General features: G+C 44.7%; 2 protein-coding genes across 3 annotated transcripts; both read left to right on the top strand.

The window, feature by feature from the left end:
* Nucleotides 1-9143: 9143 nt before the first annotated feature.
* On the top strand, nucleotides 9144-12683 carry LOC123055301 (heat shock 70 kDa protein). 2 transcript variants are annotated; one of them, XM_044479299.1, is made up of 3 exons: nucleotides 9445-10196; nucleotides 11577-11606; nucleotides 12464-12683. In XM_044479299.1, exons 1-3 carry the CDS (start codon nucleotides 10022-10024, stop codon nucleotides 12481-12483), a joined length of 225 nt encoding a protein of 74 aa, XP_044335234.1. In that variant the 5' UTR covers nucleotides 9445-10021; the 3' UTR covers nucleotides 12484-12683. The 2 variants fall into 2 exon arrangements, 1 of the variants encoding a protein (XP_044335234.1); XR_006426578.1 differs by lacking the exon at nucleotides 11577-11606 and having other exon boundaries at nucleotides 9144-10196.
* A 5831-nt stretch (nucleotides 12684-18514) lies between these two features.
* Nucleotides 18515-20618, top strand: LOC123056142 (uncharacterized). Its single transcript, XM_044479860.1, has 2 exons — nucleotides 18515-19227; nucleotides 19724-20618. Exons 1-2 carry the CDS (start codon nucleotides 18515-18517, stop codon nucleotides 20301-20303), a joined length of 1293 nt encoding a protein of 430 aa, XP_044335795.1. The 3' UTR covers nucleotides 20304-20618.
* The last annotated feature ends 97 nt before the right edge of the window (nucleotides 20619-20715 follow it).

Below are 20715 nucleotides of genomic sequence, written 5' to 3'. Positions count from 1 at the left end.
ATCGGAAGTACAGTTGAGGCAGCGCGTCTCTAGAGCTGTCTCCTCCTCGTCGATCTCCCTTGAATAACCAGTCGTCGGATCACCCGTACTGGTTCCCCGGAGCGGCACAAGTGCATCGCCTCTAACGGCATCCGCACGTGCAGGAGGAACATGGTGCTGCGGACTGCTAAGTTCGATCACACAGCCGGCGACAAGTGGAGGTGGCTAGTTGCAACACATGCAAAACCCTAGTGACGACGCCGAAGCGATCAACTGAATGAGTGTGCCATACCTCCACTATATATAGGCATCCAACGTGGGCTCAACACTTGGGCCTCACATGGAACCTAAAGCCCAAGCTCTGTTCGGTATGGATCCGAGTCCGAGTAGGATCACATCTGACTCATGGAGTCGGATCCGGCCGCATAGTTTCCTTTCCTTAAATGCGCGACCCCTTAGGTTCAAGTTGGGTTGGTCGCGGGTCGGATCACCTCCAACCTGCTCGGCTGATAGTGGCCTCTAGCAAGGCGTCCCAACCACCAAGTAGACAATGAAGTCGGTTGGCGAACCTGTTGATACGTCTCCAACGTATCTATATTTTTTTATTGTTCCATGGTATTATAGTATCAATTTTGGATGTTTTATATGCATTTACAAGCAATTATATATATATATATATATATATATATCATTTTTTGGGACTAACCTATTATGCCCACGAGAGGGTAGGCGAGCCTAGGGGGATTATGCGCGCTCTGGTGGCTGGTGGAGCCCACGTGGCTCCGTTTGACCTAACTCTGCCTCTATAAATACTCTAAAATCAGGAAACCAATAGAGAGCCAACCAAAATACTTTTTTCACCGCCGCAAGTTTCAAAACCACGAGATCCCATCCGGAGGCCTTCTCTGGCACTCTACCAGAAGAGGAGCTCTACATCAACCTTGTTGTCGCTCCGATGATGTGTGAGTAGTTTACAACAGACCTATGGGCCTGTAGTTAGTAGCTAGATGGATCTCTCTCTCTCTCTCTTTCTCTCTCTCTCTGGTCTTCAATACAATATTCTCTTTGATGTTTTTGGAGTTCTATTCCATGTAATCATTTTTGCGGTGTGTTTGTTGGGATCCGATGAATTGTGAGTTTATGATAAGATTATCCATGAATATTATTTAAGTTTTCTCTGAACTCTTTTATACATGATTGTTATAGCTTCATATTTCTCTCCTATCTATTGATTTGGTTTAGCCAACTAGATTGATTTTTCTTGCAATGGGAGAGGTGCTTTGTAATGGGTTCGATCTTGTGGTGCTCAATCCCAGTGGCAGAAAGGGACATGAAACATATTTGTATCGTTGTCATTGAGGATAAAAAGATGAGGTTTATTCATGCGTGAGTTTACTTTGTCTACATCATGTCATCTTGCTTAAGGCGTTACTCTGTTTTTTATGAACTTAATATTCTAGATGCATGCTGGATAGTGGTCAATGTGTGGAGTAATAGTAGCAGATGCAGGCAGGAGTCGGTCTACTTGTCTCGGACATGATGCCTATATGCATGATCATTGCCTTTGATATCGTCATGATTATTTTATTTTCTATTAATTGCCCAACAGTAATTTGTTTACCCACCTTATGCTATTTTCAAGAGAGAAGCCTCTAGTGAAAGCCCCCGGGTCTACTTTTATGATATATAAAATCCTAAAAATACTTTGCTGCAATTTTACTGTATTTATTTTATTTTCTATGTTTATTCGATCTATCTGTCAATTACTACACAATTTAATCTTGCATGTAACCACCGAGGGATTGACAACTCCTTGTTCGCGTTGGGTTACAAAGATTTGTTATTTGTGTGCAGGTGCTGCTAACGAGGTGTTGCGTGGTTATCCTACTGGATTGATAACCTTGGTTCTTAACTGAGGGAAATACTTATCTCTATTGTACTACATCATCCTCTCCTCTTTGGAGAAATCGCAATGCAGTTCACAAGTAGCACATGTACAACATGTCACAGTTTTGTTTCCTTTGCCTCACGATATATGTTGTCGGCCTCAAGGCGAGTCTGTCATCCTTATTCTAGTCTGGACCCTTTCTCATTCCAGTGATGCCGACCACAAACAGTATTACCTAATAATCTTTGTCGCATGGTCATGCTTATCTTGGTCAAATCACACGAGGATCCTAGAGTATATCTATCCTGATCGGAGGGGCAAATCCCATCTTACTCGACCATGTCTCGCAACATGGGTTGGACAAGCCCGAAACCTCCCTTTGTAACTACCCAGTCACGGAGTAGCGTTTGGTCGGTCCAAAGCAGGTCTATCACCATCCCGAGTACATGCTTCAGCTCAGGTCTTAGGACATAGAACGTATGTTGTACTAGAGACTCCCAGATGACCGATCACTGCGTCTCATAGTTTGGTCTGTTTGACTCAGACCTTATCTCGACTATGATCCGACTATGTCGAATCTGACCAGATCTTTTTGAATCCATATTGTTCGGCTAGTATCCAATGCTCCATGGCTAGTGAGACCGAACCATCCACCATGTCATATGCTAGTCTAGTTGATTGTGCGTCCACAAAGCCCTTTTGAACAGGAACCTTTTAGGACAGTCATCATACAAAGCATAGTCCCACAAACAAGTAACGTACTTGTTGATACACATCATTGATAACGTCCAAGGACTATCTTTATTCATAAACACATAGGAAATATCATCATAAATGATTGCCTCTAGGGCATATCTCCAACAATATCATACTTGCACTAGAGTCAATCAAATAGATATCGTATGTCATGGCTCTAATGTGCCCCTTATGCTTGGGTTGTGGAAGCGGCTTAGTCAACGGATCTGCAACATTTACATCCATGTGAATCTTGCATATAACTCTATATCACCACTCTTTACGATCTTTCGTATCAGATGATATTTTCGATCTTTGTGTCTGGTCGTGTGGTGATTCCTCGGCTCCTTGTCTTGTGCAATGGCACCAGAATTATCATGATAAAGGTCCAATGGTTTTACCGAGGCTGAAAAAATGCCAAGATCATGCAGAAAGTTTCAGATCGAAACACCTTCCTTTGCAGCTTCACAAGAAGCAATGTATTCGACTTCTATGGTAGAATCGGCCACCATATCTTGCTTGGAACTCGTCCAGCTCACTTCTCCTCCATTCATGACGTACACGAATCCAGAATGTGACCGACAATCATCTCTGGCGGTTTGGAAACTAGCATCAGCGTAACCCTTTACGCAGAGGTCCTCCTCACCTTCATAAACTAGAAACATTTCTATAGTCCTTTTCAGGTAATTTAGGATATTCTTCACGCCGCCCAATGACTCTCACCGGGGTTGGTCTGGCATCTGCTTGTTAAGATTATTGCAAGTGCAACATCAGGCCAAGTACATAGCATGGCATACATGATGGATCCGATTGCCAAGGCATATGAAATCCTACTCATCCTGCTTCGCTCATCAGATGTCGAACGACTCTGAGTCTAGCTTAGTCTTATACCATGTGAGAGTGCACTAGTGCAGAAAAGCCTAACTATGGCGTGCCAAAAATGGCCTTGCTAGCGTGGACACACGACGGCACCAATATGTCGCCATTGTTAAAAAATAGTGGTGGCGTTGGTGCCCACGTTAGCAGTATTGTACATGTTGCTAGTGTGCCACGTGGACAACGCCACTAGTATAATCGCTCACCTAGCGACACGCAATGTATTGCACGCCACGAACATTTCGAGCAGCCAAAAATATATTTTCCCCATCATGTAACATTTAGCATTTCACATTAAAACTAAGCACATATAGAACATTACACAGTAGAATAGTACCAGCTAATAGAACATTACGAGTTACTAAGTGACAATCTCACAAATAGTAGTTAGATTGCTAATAAAAACGACAAACATCTCTTGACAAACACGAGCTAAAACAGTAGTAGATAGTGCTAATAAGCAGTTCATTTCGCATTAATGGCCCCGCCAAACACATACTTTCAAATGAGGTCGATGACGATCATCATCCTCAAGTCATGGCGTTGGGTGTTCCTGATAGTGACTAAGATGGCTGTTGAGAAACGTAGCATGCAATTTCAAAAAAATTCCTACACTCACGCAAGATCTATCTAGGAGATGTATAGCAACAAGCGGGGAGAGTGTGTCTACGTACCCTCGTAGACCGAAAGCGGAAGCATTTCACAACGCGGTTGATGTAGTCGAACTTCTTCTCGTTCCAACCGATCAAGCACCGAACGTACGACACCTCCGAGTTCTGCACACATTCAGCTCGATGACGTCCCTCGAACTCTTGATCCAGCAAAGTGTCGAGGAAGTAGATGAGTTCCGTCAGCACGATGGTGTGATAACGGTGATGATGAAGTGATCTGCGCAGGGCTTCGCCTAAGCACTACGAGAATATGATTGAGGGTGTAATCTGTGGAGAGAGGCGCCGCACATGGCTAACAGATGTTGTTGTGTATTCTGGGCGGCCCCTTTCATATATATAGGTGGGAGGGAGAGGGGGCAGCCAAGGGGGCGCCCAAAGTAGGAGGAATCCTACTTGGGGGTCTTGTCCAATTCGTCCCCCCCCCATGTTTTCCAGAGGGGAAAGGAAGGAGGAGGGAGGAGGGAAGGAAGGGGGAGGCCAAATCCCTCCCCTTCCTTCTCTCTTCCCCTCTTTCCTTTCTCCGCTGGTGCGGCCCATATGGGGGGCGTGGCAGCCCCCGCTAGCTGGTGCATTTCCCCTCTTGACCCATTAGGCCCATATCTTTGTCGAGGGTGCCCGGAACCCCTTCCGGTGACCCGATATGTACCCGATACTCTCCGGAACACTTCCGGTGTCCGAATACTATCGTCCTATATATATCAATATTTACCTCTCGACCATTTCGAGACTCCTCGTCATGTCCGTGATCTCATCCAGGACTCCGAACAAAATTCGGTCACCAAATCACATAACTCATATAATACAAAATCGTCATCGAAAGTTAAGCATGCGGACCCTATGGGTTCGAGAACAATGTAGACATGCCCGAGACACCTCTCCGGTCAATAACTAATAGCGGAACCTGGATGCTCATATTGGCTCCTACATATTCTACGAAGATCTTTATCGGTCGAACCGTAATGACAATATACTTTATTCCCTTTGTCATCGGTATGTTACTTGCCCGAGATTCGATCGTCGGTATCTTCATACCTAGTTCAATCACGTTACTGGCAAGTCTCTTTACTCGTTCTGTAATACATCATCCCGCAAATAACTCATTAATCACATTGCTTGCAAGGCTTATTATCATGTGCATTACTGAGAGGGCCCAGAGATACCTCTCCGATACTCGGAGTGACAAATCCTAATCCCGATCTATGCCAACCCAACAAACACCTTCGGAGATACCTGTAGAGCATCTTTATAATCACCCAGTTACATTGTGACATTTGATAGCACACAAGGTATTCCTCCGGTATCCGGGAGTTGCATAATCTCATATTCAAAGGAATATGTATATGACATTAAGAAAGCAATAGCAATAAAACTGAACGGTCATAATGCTAAGCTAACGGATGGGTCTTGTCCATCACATCATTCTACTAATGATGTGATCCCGTTCATCAAATGACAACACATGTCTATGGTTAGGAAACTTAACCATCTTTGATTAACGAGCTAGTCTAGTAGAGGCTTACTAGGGACACAGTGTTATGTCTATGTACCCACACATGTATGAAATTTCCGGTTAATACAATTCTAGTATGAATAATAAACATTTATCATGAATAAGGAAATATACAATAACAACTTTATTATTGCCCCTAGGGCATATTTCCTTCAATGGCATGTCCAATCCAGAGATTCTTGTTGCCATCAAGGAAGTTGTTCCACCCTGCGGCGCTGAAGACAGTGTGATTGTCCGTGTTCACTACGTAAGCACAAAGGGTTTTATTATAACACTGTTTGCGATTAATGCATCGCCCTCAATTTGGTCGAAGGGTCTCTAATTCATGTGTAAAGTTCAGCTTTTTAAAATTTAAAAACGCGAATAAATGCACACACATCCATCAGGCTCAGAACCCATTGTGCTGACACTGCCCACCTACTCATCATACCCATGTGCCAGGTCACAATCAACCAAAACTCGTATGTTTTAGATGACTAGCTAAATACCCACGCATTGCTACGGGATGAAGCAATATTTGAGAAGTGGTGGCATGTGATCCATTGTTCTCAGCCACGGTGGCGTTGACTGTCTTGTGACGACGTTGGTGGGTAATTATTTTGAGTACGTGTGGAGTGGTAGATTATGGGCTGTTTTGGAAAGATTCCCTAATATTAATTATCTGCAAGCATAATTAACTGCCTGAATAATTAATTAATTACATTAATGGCTCTGTTCTAAATTGATTTGGTGTGAAAAAAGTCCCTATTTAAACAAACCTAATTAATTGCACATGTTATTAATTGTCTGGCTAATTAATTTTAGTACTAATAGCTTGATTTGCAAATTGATTCACACTATGTTTCAATTTTTTTGCATTAATGACTGCATGCGAAACGACATCTTACCAATTCCTCTTTAATAGTAGAAATGAGAGTTTGTTGAAGATCCTTGCCAAAGGCTTGAACTAAACAGAGCCCGTAGCAACACACGGGCATTCTACTAGTAAGCCTAGTTGCTGGAAGTACAAATAGTCTATGTGTGACAATTGTTCGATAGTGAGAACTTTGTTGGGCTAGTGTGTATGGCAATGGCTCGCCCGTGGTTGCTGTGTAAAGCAGTGGTTTGCCTGAGCCTAGTCCATCATAACAAAGGAAGTATAGTGGCCTGATTTTTGATTAATGGTTGTTTGATTTATTTTGTATGAAAGGCGATGCGCTAGGGCACACGTTAGGATGCATCATAATAATGGAAGGACCGAAAGAGAGGTGGTGTAGCTGGCGTAACAAATTCAATGCTATAAACCGGAAAGAGACTGAGACCTTTGTTTGTAAGAAAACCGGTGGAAGAGTGAAGGTGGGGGAGCCAGTTGATGCCAACGGACAACTCGTCTTTTAAACTCCCTCCTTATTAAAATATAAGACCTTTCTTTATACTTCCTTTTAGATACAGAGGGGTAAAAATAAACATAAAATAAGTATCATTACATATTTGTAATCTCAGACCAATGTACATATATACTATGTTGCTTAAATAAATATATAGTATAAGCACACGAGGGGTCATCATATGACATTGTTTCTATTGTCACAAACATCTACTCCATATAAATATGCATAAGTGATCAAACTCAGTAATAAGATATCTCCATGACGCATGTATATCCTTATACCATATTGCACTAGTATCACGGGAATCATGCAAGGTAATTGTCGCCGTCGTTGGAGGTCTCCATCGGCGTAAGGCGGCGGGCTGGGTGGGTGGGGGGCGCCGGCGGCGTGGGGGTGGGGGTGGGGGTGGGCGCAGGTGGTGGATAGGGTGGCGTCGGCTTGGGGGGCGGCGGCTTGGGTTTTGGAGCAGGCGGCGGCTTGGGTTTTGGAGCAGGCGGCGCTGGTGGCGTTGGTGTGGGAGCCGGCGGCTCTGGCGGCGTGGGTGTGGGAGCAGGTGGCGGCGTGGGTGTGGGAGCAGGTGGTGGCGTGGGCTTGGGACCCGGCGGCGAAGGTGGCTTGCCGCAGCTGAACATGCAGACAATGCCCCTGTCGTTGCAGCCGATGACGCAGAGCGGCAGGTCAATGCCCTTGCGCGTGCGCAGGCACTTGAAGGCGCAGCCCAGAATCGTCGTGAAGCACCCGATCAGGCACTGCATCGTCCCGTCCAGCTCCGGATCCGCCATGCCCGTCGTCGTCGCCGCCGCCAAGGAGACCTCTGCCTCGTCAGCGGGCATAGGGGCGGCCGCGAAGGCCTGCAGATCGACGAGGCCAGCCAGGGCCACGAGGGCGAGGAGGAGGAGCGCGGAGCTGGTGGCAGCCATGGTGCTCCTGTGGTGTAAGGGTCTGATGAGATGGTTTTTTGTGGTGATCGAGCTGCTCAATGATAAGCGTGCGTGGCGTGTCTCGCTCGACTTGCGTTTTTGGTGTGTATTGCTGTTGCTTTCCCGCCCACGCACGCACACGAAACGGGTGATTAACGAATCCATGCATGAAATATGTGTGAACGGAAATGTATATACTTTATATCGAGAGCAGACGTTTGGCTCCCGGGAGCCATGGAGGCCTTTTTTTGAAAACAAATCAAAATTCAAAATTTTCGGCTTAAAAAAATCTGAAAAAATTATGCAAGTAAACAAGTATGTTATATCTATGCGTGTAAAATTTCAGAATGAAAAACGTTGAAATGTGACCTGTATAAAAAAGACAAATTCATGGTCTGGGAGGATAAATAGTATCATGTATTAAAAAGCCCCAGATTTGTCTTTTGTGCATACCCCACATTTCAACTTATTTTTCCTTGAAAATTTACAGACATGTGTGTTACGCCTTCATGTATATGTGTGTTTTTTTTCAGAATTTTTTGAAATGTAGAAAATATGAAATTTGACAAAATTCCAAATTTTCAAAACCAGGCTCCATGGAGCTCGGCCTCCAAAGACAATATCCGCTTTATATCAATATATAATCCTACACCTTTATACAGACTTACCCAAATTCAAAAAATGTTCCTGAATTAATAAATGTTCGTGGATTTTACAAACAATTGCTAATACTTAAGAAAATTGCAAGTTTGAAAAAAGTACTATGATTTATAAAAATCATGAATTTGAAAAAAGTTCACTGATGTGGAAAAAGTTCTCAAATTTTAAAAATGGTTCACAAATTTTAAAGAAGTTCACAAAGTTCATGAAATGGGAAAACTTTCATGAATTTGAAAAAAAATAATGAATTTTATGAAAAATCATGAATTTTAGAAAACCATGAATTTGAAAATTGTTGATGAAATAGAGTAAAAGAAAAAGGGGGGAAAGAAAATAAAATATTAAAAATAATAAATAACAAATAGCGACAAACAAAACCTGTTCCGAGAAAAACTAAAGAAACCCGCCCAAAAAGAATCAACGAACCTTCTTTTTTTTAGGGTATCACCAAGTTCTATTAATCAAAGTCCAAATGGATGGAATTAGAACAGGACATTAGGGTGGACCATCCAAACGTGTTGATCCCGATCTAGAGAATTTGAAAACTTGGCTAACCTATCGGCGTCACTATTAGTTGCTCGGCCTTCAAAAGTAAAAGTACAATTGAACCACTACAAGAATCCTGTTAATCCATGACGAATTTCTGATGACATTCTCGGAATCTGTCACAGATCGACCAGCTGAGCCTAAACTTTTTTTTCTAAACCATCCAGACCGTCACGGACTGCTCGTGCTGATGTGTCCTGCTTCCCTCGATCCTGTGTGTTGCCGAAGCTGCTTTCTGATTGGTTGATACGACTCTCCCACGGATCACGCATAAGCACCATCCATTCCCCGGGATCCAACGGTAGGGACAACCGCCTCTCTCTTTCTCCTTGCTTCTCCACCCCGAGCCGTCGGCTGCTCTTCCACCTAGAGGAACGAAGTCCCCCGGTCCCCCCGGTTTTCTCTCCCACCTTCCGTGATCTCCGCCGTCCCACCTCCCACGATTCATTTGCAGGTCGAGGAAAGGGACGTCGCCCCACCGCACCTGCCGGATCTGCTGAGCCAGCGGCCGGATCCACCGAGCCAGTGGCCGTATCCGCCGAGGCAGTGGCCGGATCTCGATCTTCTAGTCCTCCCCGCCTACTCCTCCGTCGGCGGCAGGCAGCAGAAAGGCGCGCGCGACTGCTCCGACCAGAGGAAGGCGCGAGGTGCGACGCGACGACGCGTGTTCGAGCCGGGCACGACACGGGCGGGCACCACCTCACCGGGGCGCGACCACGGCAGCCAACATCGGCGCCCAAATCGCATCCACCGAACCCAAGCGCGGGCTCCGGTGGGCGTGCGGTTCTGCGTTCAACAGGAGAGCGTGCGCGAGAAAGAGCGCTGCTAGCGTCTTCCAGTGAACCCCAAAGAGACCGGAGGAGGGGATGACCAAGGGCGAGGTTCCGTTGATCGGCATCGACCTTGGGACGACCTACTCCTACGTCAGTGTGTGGCAGCAGGTCGAGATCATGGCCAACGACCAGAGCAACCGCATACCACACCACGCCCTCCTACATCGCCTGAACCAGCTGGCAATGAACCCCACCAACACTGTTTCCGGTACGTGCATCCATCTGTAATTTCTTCTAGTGGGTGTAGTCGTTGTTCTATTCCCATGCACTGGACATGATTAGTTGGGGTTGGAACTATGGTTATTTGATAAACCAATGTAGCTGTTGTCGAATCCCCTGTTTCTAAGATTTACTACAGATTTATTAGTAGTTCATATCTGCATCTCTACTCTCTGTTCTGAGATTTGTTTTGCTATGTTATGTTGTCAAATTAGATACTTCAGAATTAAGTTGGGATGCTTCCTTAGGATTGAAATAATGATGTAGTATTTGATTCTGCCGTTTCAGATTGAAGTTGAACATAGCTTAGTTTGGCAGCACCGTTTATGAAAAACCATAGTAATCTGAAACCTCAGTTTTTAAATGTGTGGGAAATGAATACTTAAGTTTCTAAAAACCATATTTTCCCTCAGTTTTGATAAAACCACCTATGTGTTTGGCAAGTGTTGTTTTGACTTGCTGCGTCTTGCTCAACTATACTAATGGAGCTGATCTGCATGTAGAAATGACGCCCAATGCATGCAGCATGTCATGCACGTCAAATCCCCTCCTAGCTAGCCGGGGCAAAATTGTTTTGTGCGTGTACGGGCGCATAGCCTATATGCGCGTAGAATTGATTGGGTAGGTAGCTTTTTGCCTGCTGCATACAAGCGCTCCAACGACCAATGGATATACTCCAGGAGCAACTTTGTTTAAATCATGCGCTACTCGTGTAATTTGCAGCCATCATTCCAATAGAAGCGTGCAAGATCGTCAGAAGAATGTAACAGGCGCGCCGTCTCTGTAGAGAAACTAACTACCAAACCTGAAGCGCCTAATAATCAGGAGCACTTCATTGAAAAGACAATATATAGAGGGATCAAAGGCGGCAATCGCATTTTATCAACTTTGGATGTAGACGAGCCGACGAGTTCTCTCAGTTCAGTTTAGAAAAAAGAGGTCCCGACCTCTTTTTTAAATATCGCAAAAAAACCACAGTATGATAGATACCTTGTTATGTGAAAGTACAGTATTTGTTTTATCCAAACACCTCAAAGTATTTAATACCAAAGTTATTCAGAAACAACGTTATTTTCAAAAAATTGCAAAAATGCTTTGCATCCAATCATAGTATGTGAAATTACCTTAGGATTAAAATTACGCTATTGAATGATCCATATTTCAAATTGAACATTAGTTCCAATGCATTATTAGGTCCTTTCTAGGTTTAATATTCCCAAATTATTTCCAACTTAGATATCAGGTAAGCACATGGACAAGATTGTGGTTTGAAGACAAATCTAGTGCCCTCCAACTTTTTGTCTGAAATATTTTTTCGGGAACTGTACTTCAAAACTAAAAGTGATTGATAACTTGATTTGATGCACAGATCACAGTACAAAGTTAAGCTGCCAACGAGGTATCCCTTTCCATCCATCATCCCTGGTTTACACATTTGGTCCAGGATTGGACTCGCCTACTCTGAACAATTGTTTTCTGTTCTGAATTTCATCAGCCTCCTGAATTTTTGGCTTGTGGAATTTCAATCTGAATTCTTGTTCCACTGATAATGTTGGTTTCTATTTAGGTTTAGTGGGGTTATATTCAATACGCATGCTACTGAACAATTTTCCTAGGATGTTACTTAGAATTTTGGCATGGTACTGTGGTGATTTGCAGGTTGGTTGTTTTACTTCTCCATGGCTTCTTGCTACAACTTAACTAGAATAGTATAAATGGATAAGAACCGAAATTACCATACTAGACTTGAGTTGTGATTTGCCACAGTAAAGTGTTTATACTGCTAGTTCTTTATTGTAGTTTTAAATAGACATGTATATTGAGTGTATCTGTATTGCCTCTGTTCGTAGTGATCTACTTCACTTACATTGCCTCTAAATGCTGGAATAGTGAATGTTTGGTAGGAGTGGTAAATACTAATGAATTGATTTTGTTGAGTCAATTGTAGTCATATTTGTGAATGTGCCTTCTATGAGGTTTGCAAATTTGCAAAAAAAACTACTTCTATTCTGCAGTGTGATCTTTCATTTATGTACTTAACATCAAATAGGAAAATACATATTGCATTAGAATTATATATTTTTGAATAGAAAATAGGTCTTCTCACAATTGTAAACTGGGTTTGTCTACAAAATAGTAATACAAGTGAGACGTGTGATGCACATTCTCTTTGAGGCACAATTGTTTCCTTTCCTCCATAATATGTATTGTACTGTGCATATAATGATCATTTCCTATTTCCTTATTCCATATCAGCTAGAAACCCATTGGTGTAGTATTTTAACAGCTGCTCAGGAGCTGCCTGTACCAGAGCAAGAATGACATCATCGACTTCTACCTGCTTCATCTCAAGGACAAACCTCATACAACCCATGGTGCTGCATTTGACACGCACATTTGTAATTTGTTAGTGATTATTGTGTGTAATGTCTGATGTTTTGGACATTTTTTTGTAAATGATGGCAATGTGGCTTCAGCGATGTACCTCTGATGGTTATTGTAATTGAATGAAACAATTTAATGGAAATTTGTGGGCTCGGCAAAATTATGTGTTTTGCTGATGGAGAAATTTTTGGGTGTGAAAACTTACTTGTATTATATGTATTGGGCTGTGCTAGCTGGGTGAATTGAATGGGCTGTGTTATTTGGGCTGTATTGGAATTATTGGGTTGAAATCTTAATTATAGCCAAATGTAGTGGGCCAAAATTTTAACTGGGCCGGTGATCAAATGGGCTGCCACCTCAGATTCATGGAGGCCACCACGTTAGATGATGACATGGAATGCATCTTAACGTCGTTATGAGCGCGTCCGTTAAATACTCACCTGTGACGGTCAAAATCCGTCATGGATCCATGACGGCCAATATCCGCCATGGACTGCATGGTGAATAAATTATGACGCGATATACATGACGGATTTCAAATCCGTCATGGGCGCCCTTCCATGATGGTTTTGAGCACACCCGTGACAGTCTGAATTTGTCATGTATTAACAAGTTTCTTGTAGTGAACATAGATGCTTTACTTTTAATCCTAGTGATGATGGTACTAAAAGCCCCATTGCTAACTCTCTGAATATCGCTTACCACTTGCATTGAATCAGATGCTACGAGGAAGTCATGTATCATCAAATCGTGTGCCAATGCCAAGGCCTCTTGGCATGCTATGGAATTCATCGAGACCACGCCCGATATTCCATGTATCACCAGTGACGAGCTTCCCATGTAATAATCTTTAGAATGTCTACAAACTGCAGATGTCGAGCCCATCATCTGGTTCCTAGCAATACTTGCATCAACGTGGATCTTTGCATGTCCGGTCGGCAGAGCTTTGGGTCGAATGGTAGCTCGTCCTATGGCCCTTGGCCTGCTGATGCTCTTTGACATCATGAAATCTAGCTCTCTCACATAGCTGCAAATAAATTGATGTATGGCACTAGCGCTTTAGAAAATCGCATCATGGATATCATTCGTCCGCACCCACCAATTTTCCCAAAGAGTTACAGCGAGTTTCACAAAAGCCTCATGTGATGATGTTTCTATCATTGCGAAGATCAACTGCTTGGCGCTGGGTTCCGTTGTTTCGCACAAATGCTCTGCTAGCTCATCATCAACGAGTGCCCACATGCACCTGGACATCGACACTCCAGCATCGAGTGTCGCCATCAATCCTCGGTGCCACATAGCCCGCATGTGCTCGAACTTAACAAATTCCTGTTGGCCCAGACATCTTCTCTGGGAATGGTGTGCTTTGCTAATCTCCACAGGAACATACGAATCTTCCTTGACCGGGGATCTCCACAGAAGCTTCCCGGAAGTGGCACCGCGGTCAGCACTGGAAGAACTAGCCGCGCCATCTAGCCAGGCACCTCTTCTCATTTTTGTAGCCACCATCATCCTGTAGGCTGACCGAATAGAAAATTCACAATTCTTTTCAAAGTTCCATGCCCAATAGTCGGGAATATTTGAAGTGCATAATGGTATCTATCGAATAGCTGTGATATCGATTCGAAGGCAAACTTCCTCAAGTTTAGTCAGACTCCACGAGGCCGAAGTGTGGTCAATTAAGAAATAAACTAGCTTTGGAGGATTGTTAGAGCGACGTCCATATGGTTGCACCATGACATCCCTAGGATCCAGTTGTTCAGTCCATATATTGGTTCTTTCACCATTACTGATTCGACGAATCAAACATTGTTTCAAAATATCCCTCCCCTCAAGGATTGAATGCCATATTTGGCTTGGGTGACTTCCTAGCTCCGCAGAGAAGATAGTTCCATTGGGGAAGTATGCACTCTTAAAAAAATGCACTCAAAGATTCTGGAGTCTGAAGAATATGCCATGCCTTTTGCTAACGAAACCAAATTAAACAACTCAAAATATTTGAAGCCAAGGCCTCCCATGCTATTTGGTTGTCTCATTGCCTCCCATGAAGCCCAGCTAGGCTTGCGTTTCCTTCCTTGCTGCCCCACTAAAACTTCCGTATCAACATATTTAAATGTTCAGTAAGGCCGCGAGGTGACTTAAAACAGAACATAGAATAAACAAACTGACTTCACTAATACCTCTTTACCTCCACTTGACATTGTTTGTTCAATCCATCCTTGTACTCTACTCCATGGGTAGTCCTTGAGATACTTGAAGTCATCGTCTTTTGAGCACCCCACATCCGATGGCATTCACAAATACATTACACAATGTATCATTTGGAACATGTAACAACCCCTTAACTTCCTCTCTTATGCTATTTGGACACCCTTTGCTGAAGAAAATAGATGATTTGTCATAATTTATCCCGTGCCATGAAGCTTTGCAATAAGTGGTCAACAATTAGTTTATCTCATTAGCCCACCAGCACTAGGCCTAAAAAACAGCAGGCTGTCATCAGCAAATAATAAATGGTTAACCGGCGCCGCCGAAGGGGACACCTAGGGTGTGTTTGGTTATCCGACAAGCGCTTTCTTAGCTTGGCCAAGCAAGGGAGCGATGGATTTGGTTCCTGAGCTAGCTTGCCTTGTTGCCAGCGGTTTCCTGCTTTTTGTTCTATCGAGCAAGCAAGCCAAATCGGCTAGCCTCCGTCGGCAAGCCTAGCTTTGCCTAGCAAGGTAAACCGGCAAGGGATCCAAACGCACCCTTAATACCAGTCAAGTTGGATGACTCATTGATAGATTTTAGGAGGCACAAAAGACCCTCCTCTACTATCAGGAATAGATATGGTGATACTGGATCTCCCTATCGAATTCCATGTGAAGGTTTGAACTCTTGTAATTTCTTGCCATTGAACAAAATAGAAAATGTAACTGACCTCAAGATACTCATGACAATATGCACCCAATGCTCTGTGAAACACGGATTCAACATTATTGCTTGCAAGTAATCCCACTTCACCCTATCATATGACATCATCATATATAGCTAGGGCGCAAACTTCTGTTTTTCTTTGCAGTATTCCTTTTCATGTAGTGCAAGCATTCACAAGCAGTGATTATGTTATCAGTAATAAGTCTACCTGGGGCGAACGCGTACTATTCTTCTGGTATTATCTCTGGCAACACTAGTTCCAGCCTATTGTATATGATTTTCGAAGCAATTTTATACAAAATATTGTACAATGAAATAGGCATGAACTGTGACAGAAGGGTGGGATTTTTTACATTTGGTACCAAAACCAACATAGTCTCGTTAATACTTTCTACCGATTCAGTGCCATTAATAATCCTTAGAACTGCCGTTGTGACATCAGCCCCACATAACTCCCAATGTCACTGAAAGAAATGGGCTGGGAAGCCATCTGGCCCCAGCACCTTTGTTGGGAATATCTGGAATAACGCTGTTTTAACCACCTCCTGGGTGTAATCACCATTTCTGTCCCGTGTTACTCTATTGGTAATCATTCGTGCCAAGATAATCTACCTCCACATCTATATGATACTTTGAAAACCAACAACTTCCGCCTTTATTGAATCATTCCAAAAGGAGTTAAATGCATTGGCGGTGCTTGAACTTGCGAAGAAAGCACGCTTTGGTCACTATACTTAAAAGTACATCCAATACGGTCACTAAATACGACAAGACGTGATTATACAGTCACTGTTCATCGTATGCCACTCATTGTTGCTCGATTTGACCACATGTTGACCAGTGGGAGGCGCTAGCTGGTGGTTGCGGGATGTTGCCCAATGTTTTTACAAGAAAATCCCTAGTTTGCTCTGTAATTCCTCCCATCTCCCTATCTCTTCGGCTTTGATCATAATGAAAGGGGAGGAGGGGATAGGTGGCGCAGGAAGAGGCGGGTGGAGGCAATTGTCGGCAGCAGCGCACCATCTCCGGTGCCAGTTCTTGGGGAAGGGTGAGAGTCACCGCGGAGGCGTGCCGCATCTCGTCACTGAAGCTCTTTCGGCGGGATGTCGCTTGTTTGTCGATCCGATGGTGCTCCGGAGCCCAACTACAGTAAGCCCTCATGGTTCTTGCGCTATAATATCTAGGATAGAAATTTAGGTTTTGGCATTGTGGATGTTGAGTTTTTTAGTCAGTTATGGCCATCTATAATTTGAAGATTTGGATATGGTTTTGGACCAGGATTTGGGGGGTTTCGGTGTATAGTGTTTTGGGTTGGAAAAGTTTGTTGTCTGTAGGGGATTAAGACGTATATGCGCTATGTTTTGTTGGATGTAGAAACGGCTGAGTAGATTCTGGATCATACAGTGGTGGTATAGGGTTTTTGGTGTTAATAGGGTTTTTGGTGCTCAAAGGTGGTTGCTTGCCTGTGTTTCTGAGGCTCTGTTTTGTTGTGCTCTATTTTGATGTATGCAGGTAAGCGCAGCAAGAAGTTTTTAGTTCATTTTAACTATGTGGATATTTCTTGGGCAAGGTAGCAATTGTTCTTATCTCAATGGTCATGAACTATGGTATGATGAAGTTGATACAGATACTTGGTCTCCAATCATGATTGAACACCTAGTTGAGGAGATAGGATGGGAGATGGCAGGCAGGCTCAAGGTCTATTACTGCATTCCCATTATGTCAATCAAGAGGAATGTGTTGAGAGAAATCAAAGGAGATAGTGACACAGATTGGATGCTTACATTTGTGTCACTTGGCCATTACTCATTTAGTCTATATCTTGACCATGATGACAGTTTGAATGCAAACTTCACTGAGGATGATGTGGTCAATTTCCCAATAAGGCAGCTACCTCTAGTGATTAGTCGTTGCAAGATTAAATCAAATGAGCCAGAAATTGCAGATATGTTCAGCCTGAAGATGCAGATGTGGCACACCCAATTCCTAGCAAGTAGTGTATCCTCCAGATAATGCAGAAGATGATGATGATGTAAGCAAATTTGTGTTTACAAGAAGGGAAGTATCTTTTGGGAGCCAAGATGCAAGTATGGAGGAGCCAGCTGTGATGCAACCCACAATAGATCAAGTATGTACCGAATGTGAAGGTGGTAGAGCAAGAGAGTGCAAAAGGAGAAGCAGACAGTGCAACTCATCTGGAGGAGGCAATGATGAAATGGACGGAGTGGGCCGAGGTGTCCTCAAGACTGTATGGCCACCGGGGCGTAGACATCGGGAGAGTGCATGGAGTGGCGGCGGCCGGCGGCGTTGGTCGGTTTAGTGAGATTAGATCACGGACGTGGTCTTTTTTCCTAGAGCTAACGATCATTGGGTTGTCTAGCATGGGGACGTTTTGGGGTAGTCTAATGGCAAAACACTTGATTTGAACCGTTGATCTGATTGGTAGACCATTGTTGTAACGTGGACACTTGGATGTGATTAAGTTGGTTTGATCACGTTTGCATTTTGTGGTGTGGCTGTAGGGGAGTGCAAAACGCATTCAATACAATCCAACATATATAGCATTGACAGACGTAGATTATGGTACAGAACAAACAGCACTGAGAAACTAAGATGAGGAGGGTAATAACTAATAATAGGATCAAAACGGCAGCACTTCAAAAGCGTATCTCCAGAAGATTTGGCCATGAACACCACTCTGGCTGGGGATCAGTTGATCCACTGGCCTGGAACACAGTCTTGAACTCTTGATCGCCGGCGGCAGCAACCCTACTGCAGGGACAGGAGGTGGCTGAGCTCCGGCAGCCGCATGCATGGTCTTCCGCCCGCCGTCGACGCAGGAAATCACCAGCTCGAAGCGAACGTGTGCCGGCCAGTTAATTTTCCTGCTCACGAGTAATCGTGAGTCATCCGGATTGCGTCGGTCTCGGACTCTCGGTCTCGTTAGGGATCCGGACTGCGTCCACAAAAGCGCACAGATACAGCACGGGACGGCACAGATCGATCATGGCCATGGACCAGCTGCCCGAGGACCTGCTCGCCGACGTCCTCCGCCGCCTCCCTCCGCACGTCCTCGCCGCGGCGCGGTGCGTGCACAGCTCCTGGCGCGCCGCCGTCGACGCCCGCCGCCTCATGGACCCCCCACGCCGCTCGCCGGCATCCTCATCAACTTCCAAGGCCGCGAGTTCACGCACCTCTTCGCATGCCCCCCCCCCCCCCCCCCCCCCCCCCCCCGCGCCGGCCTCGTCCGTGGCCACCGCCAAGTTCCTCCGGCGCCTTCCCGACTGGGGCTGTGACGTGCTCGTCAAGGACCACTGCAATGGCCTCCTCCTCCTGCTGGGCGGCTACGTGGTGAGCCCGGCCGCGCGGCGGTGGGCCGTGCTGCCGCCGCGGCCGCGCCGCCGCGACACCAAGGAGCTCTTCTTCCGCCACTACGACTACATCGCGTTCGATCCCGCCGTGTCGCCGCACTACGAGGTGTTCGGCGTCCCGGAGGTTCCTTGGAGCCGGGGACCACGGGCGGCGGGGTGGGAGTGGCCGCCGTCGCCGATGCTGCTGCACGTGTACTCCTCCAGGACTAACAGGTGGGAGGAGAGGTCCTTCCGGCGGCAGGGGGAGGCCTTCGGGACCATCGCCGACGTGCCTTGGTCTCGCATGAACCAAAGACGCGCCGTCTACTGGCATGGACACCTCTACGTGCACCACCATTTTGTCATGAGGTACTACCCTTCTCTCTCTCTCTCTCTCTCTCTCTCTCTCTCTCTCTCTCTCTCTCTCTCTCTCTCTCTCTCTTCGAAATTGGACGGCGTTATCTGACGAACATTCGATGGGAGCGTCTTCCCAGTGAACGCGCAAACTTGCCATGCGTTTTCAAGTAATTGCCATGTGAAATTTACAGAAATTTGTCATGTCGCACAAAAAAATGGCAAGCTGTGCAGAGAATTCTCTTCCTTTAGATCATGATCCGATGGATCTAAGTGAGTTCGCTGGGAGGCCTTAAAAATATGACGTTTCCCAGATAACTTTAAGGTTGAAATTTGACCTAGATAGGATGAATTCGGAGCTTCAACATCAATGGATGCTTGCTGAGGCTAAGGGATTATCCTCTCTTTTTTTAGTAGAAAAACTGCCACTGAAATATCAATCGATCTATAAGATATGTATGTTTTTGAATTTGTAATTTTGTAACTACTACATATATTTGTTTATCTGCAGAATATCTTTGTTAAGTGGCAAGTACCAGGTAATCAAGCCACCCCAAGGTATTATTACCAAGGCCCAAGAAGTTCCACAACAACGACTCGGAAAATCGGAGAAAGGTGTGTATCTTGCATCAATCGCTTCTCATCGCTGGCTTCAAGTATGGATCCTCGACGAGGCTCATGCTCCTACCGAGTGGTTCTTAAAGTATGAGACAGATCTTGTCCTTGGCCGTATGCAAGCAGATCTGAGATACAATCCGGATGCTCAGGGGTCTTGGATCATAGAAGACGTCAACGATAATCCCCCTCGTGATAGATCTCCAGATTACAAAGAACAAGCTAAGCAGGAAAATAAGGATGTCCTTGGCACCAAAGATTTTTACATCCTTGGATTTCACCCTCATGAAGAAGTTCTCTTTCTGAGCGAGTCCTTGCAGAGAGGAATGGCCTATCATTTGAGTAGCTCGAAGTTCCAATACCTGGGAAACATGCGCCCGACACGCTACCATGGGTTTAGTGAAGGCTATGAATTCTTACGAAGTTCATTTCCATACACGCCATGCTTGACCGCAGAGTTCCCTATGGATAATTGATTCAGGAGCTCATCATGTGTTCCCAAACATCTCATCATGTGTTCCCACACAGTGGCTGCGATGGAGGCTCCTCAATATGCCTGTATATTATATAATGGGGCGTGTAAGGGAGAAATTGCATAATGAAAATGTTCTTCTGGAATTTACTGGGTTTGTCTAAGAGAGAAATTGCATAACTAAAATGGTTTTTATTATTTGAATATGTGAAGCAGACAACAGCAACGTTATGATCTCAGACCAAATTACAGATGCTTTTGGCATTTTGGTCACCTCTTTTTTTTTAAAGGATTTTGGTCACCTTTTAGCTCAGCAAGGCAAACACCCACACCTACCAGTTGAAGGGCCATGTAATGATCCATAGCCTACTGAACATGCGTGAACTTATACATGACCAAGGGTGCAGGCATTCAAA

The sequence above is a fragment of the Triticum aestivum genome, chromosome 2D (genome assembly GCF_018294505.1).
Source record: "Triticum aestivum cultivar Chinese Spring chromosome 2D, IWGSC CS RefSeq v2.1, whole genome shotgun sequence".
Taxonomy (NCBI): Eukaryota; Viridiplantae; Streptophyta; class Magnoliopsida; order Poales; family Poaceae; genus Triticum; species Triticum aestivum.
The sequence above is the reverse complement of the archived record's forward strand: the minus strand, read 5'-3'. Positions and strand labels throughout refer to the sequence as shown.

Excerpts from the sequence above, each read along its gene's own strand:
- LOC123055301 (XM_044479299.1), top strand. The coding sequence starts at position 10,022 with ATGACCAAGGGCGAGGTTCCGTTGATCGGCATCGACCTTGGGACGACC. Across the intron at positions 10,197-11,576 it reads CCCCACCAACACTGTTTCCG|ATCACAGTACAAAGTTAAGC; the intron begins GTACGTGCATCC and ends TTTGATGCACAG. Across the intron at positions 11,607-12,463 it reads AAAGTTAAGCTGCCAACGAG|CTAGAAACCCATTGGTGTAG; the intron begins GTATCCCTTTCC and ends ATTCCATATCAG.
- LOC123056142 (XM_044479860.1), top strand. The coding sequence starts at position 18,515 with ATGGCCATGGACCAGCTGCCCGAGGACCTGCTCGCCGACGTCCTCCGC. Across the intron at positions 19,228-19,723 it reads CACCACCATTTTGTCATGAG|AATATCTTTGTTAAGTGGCA; the intron begins GTACTACCCTTC and ends GTTTATCTGCAG.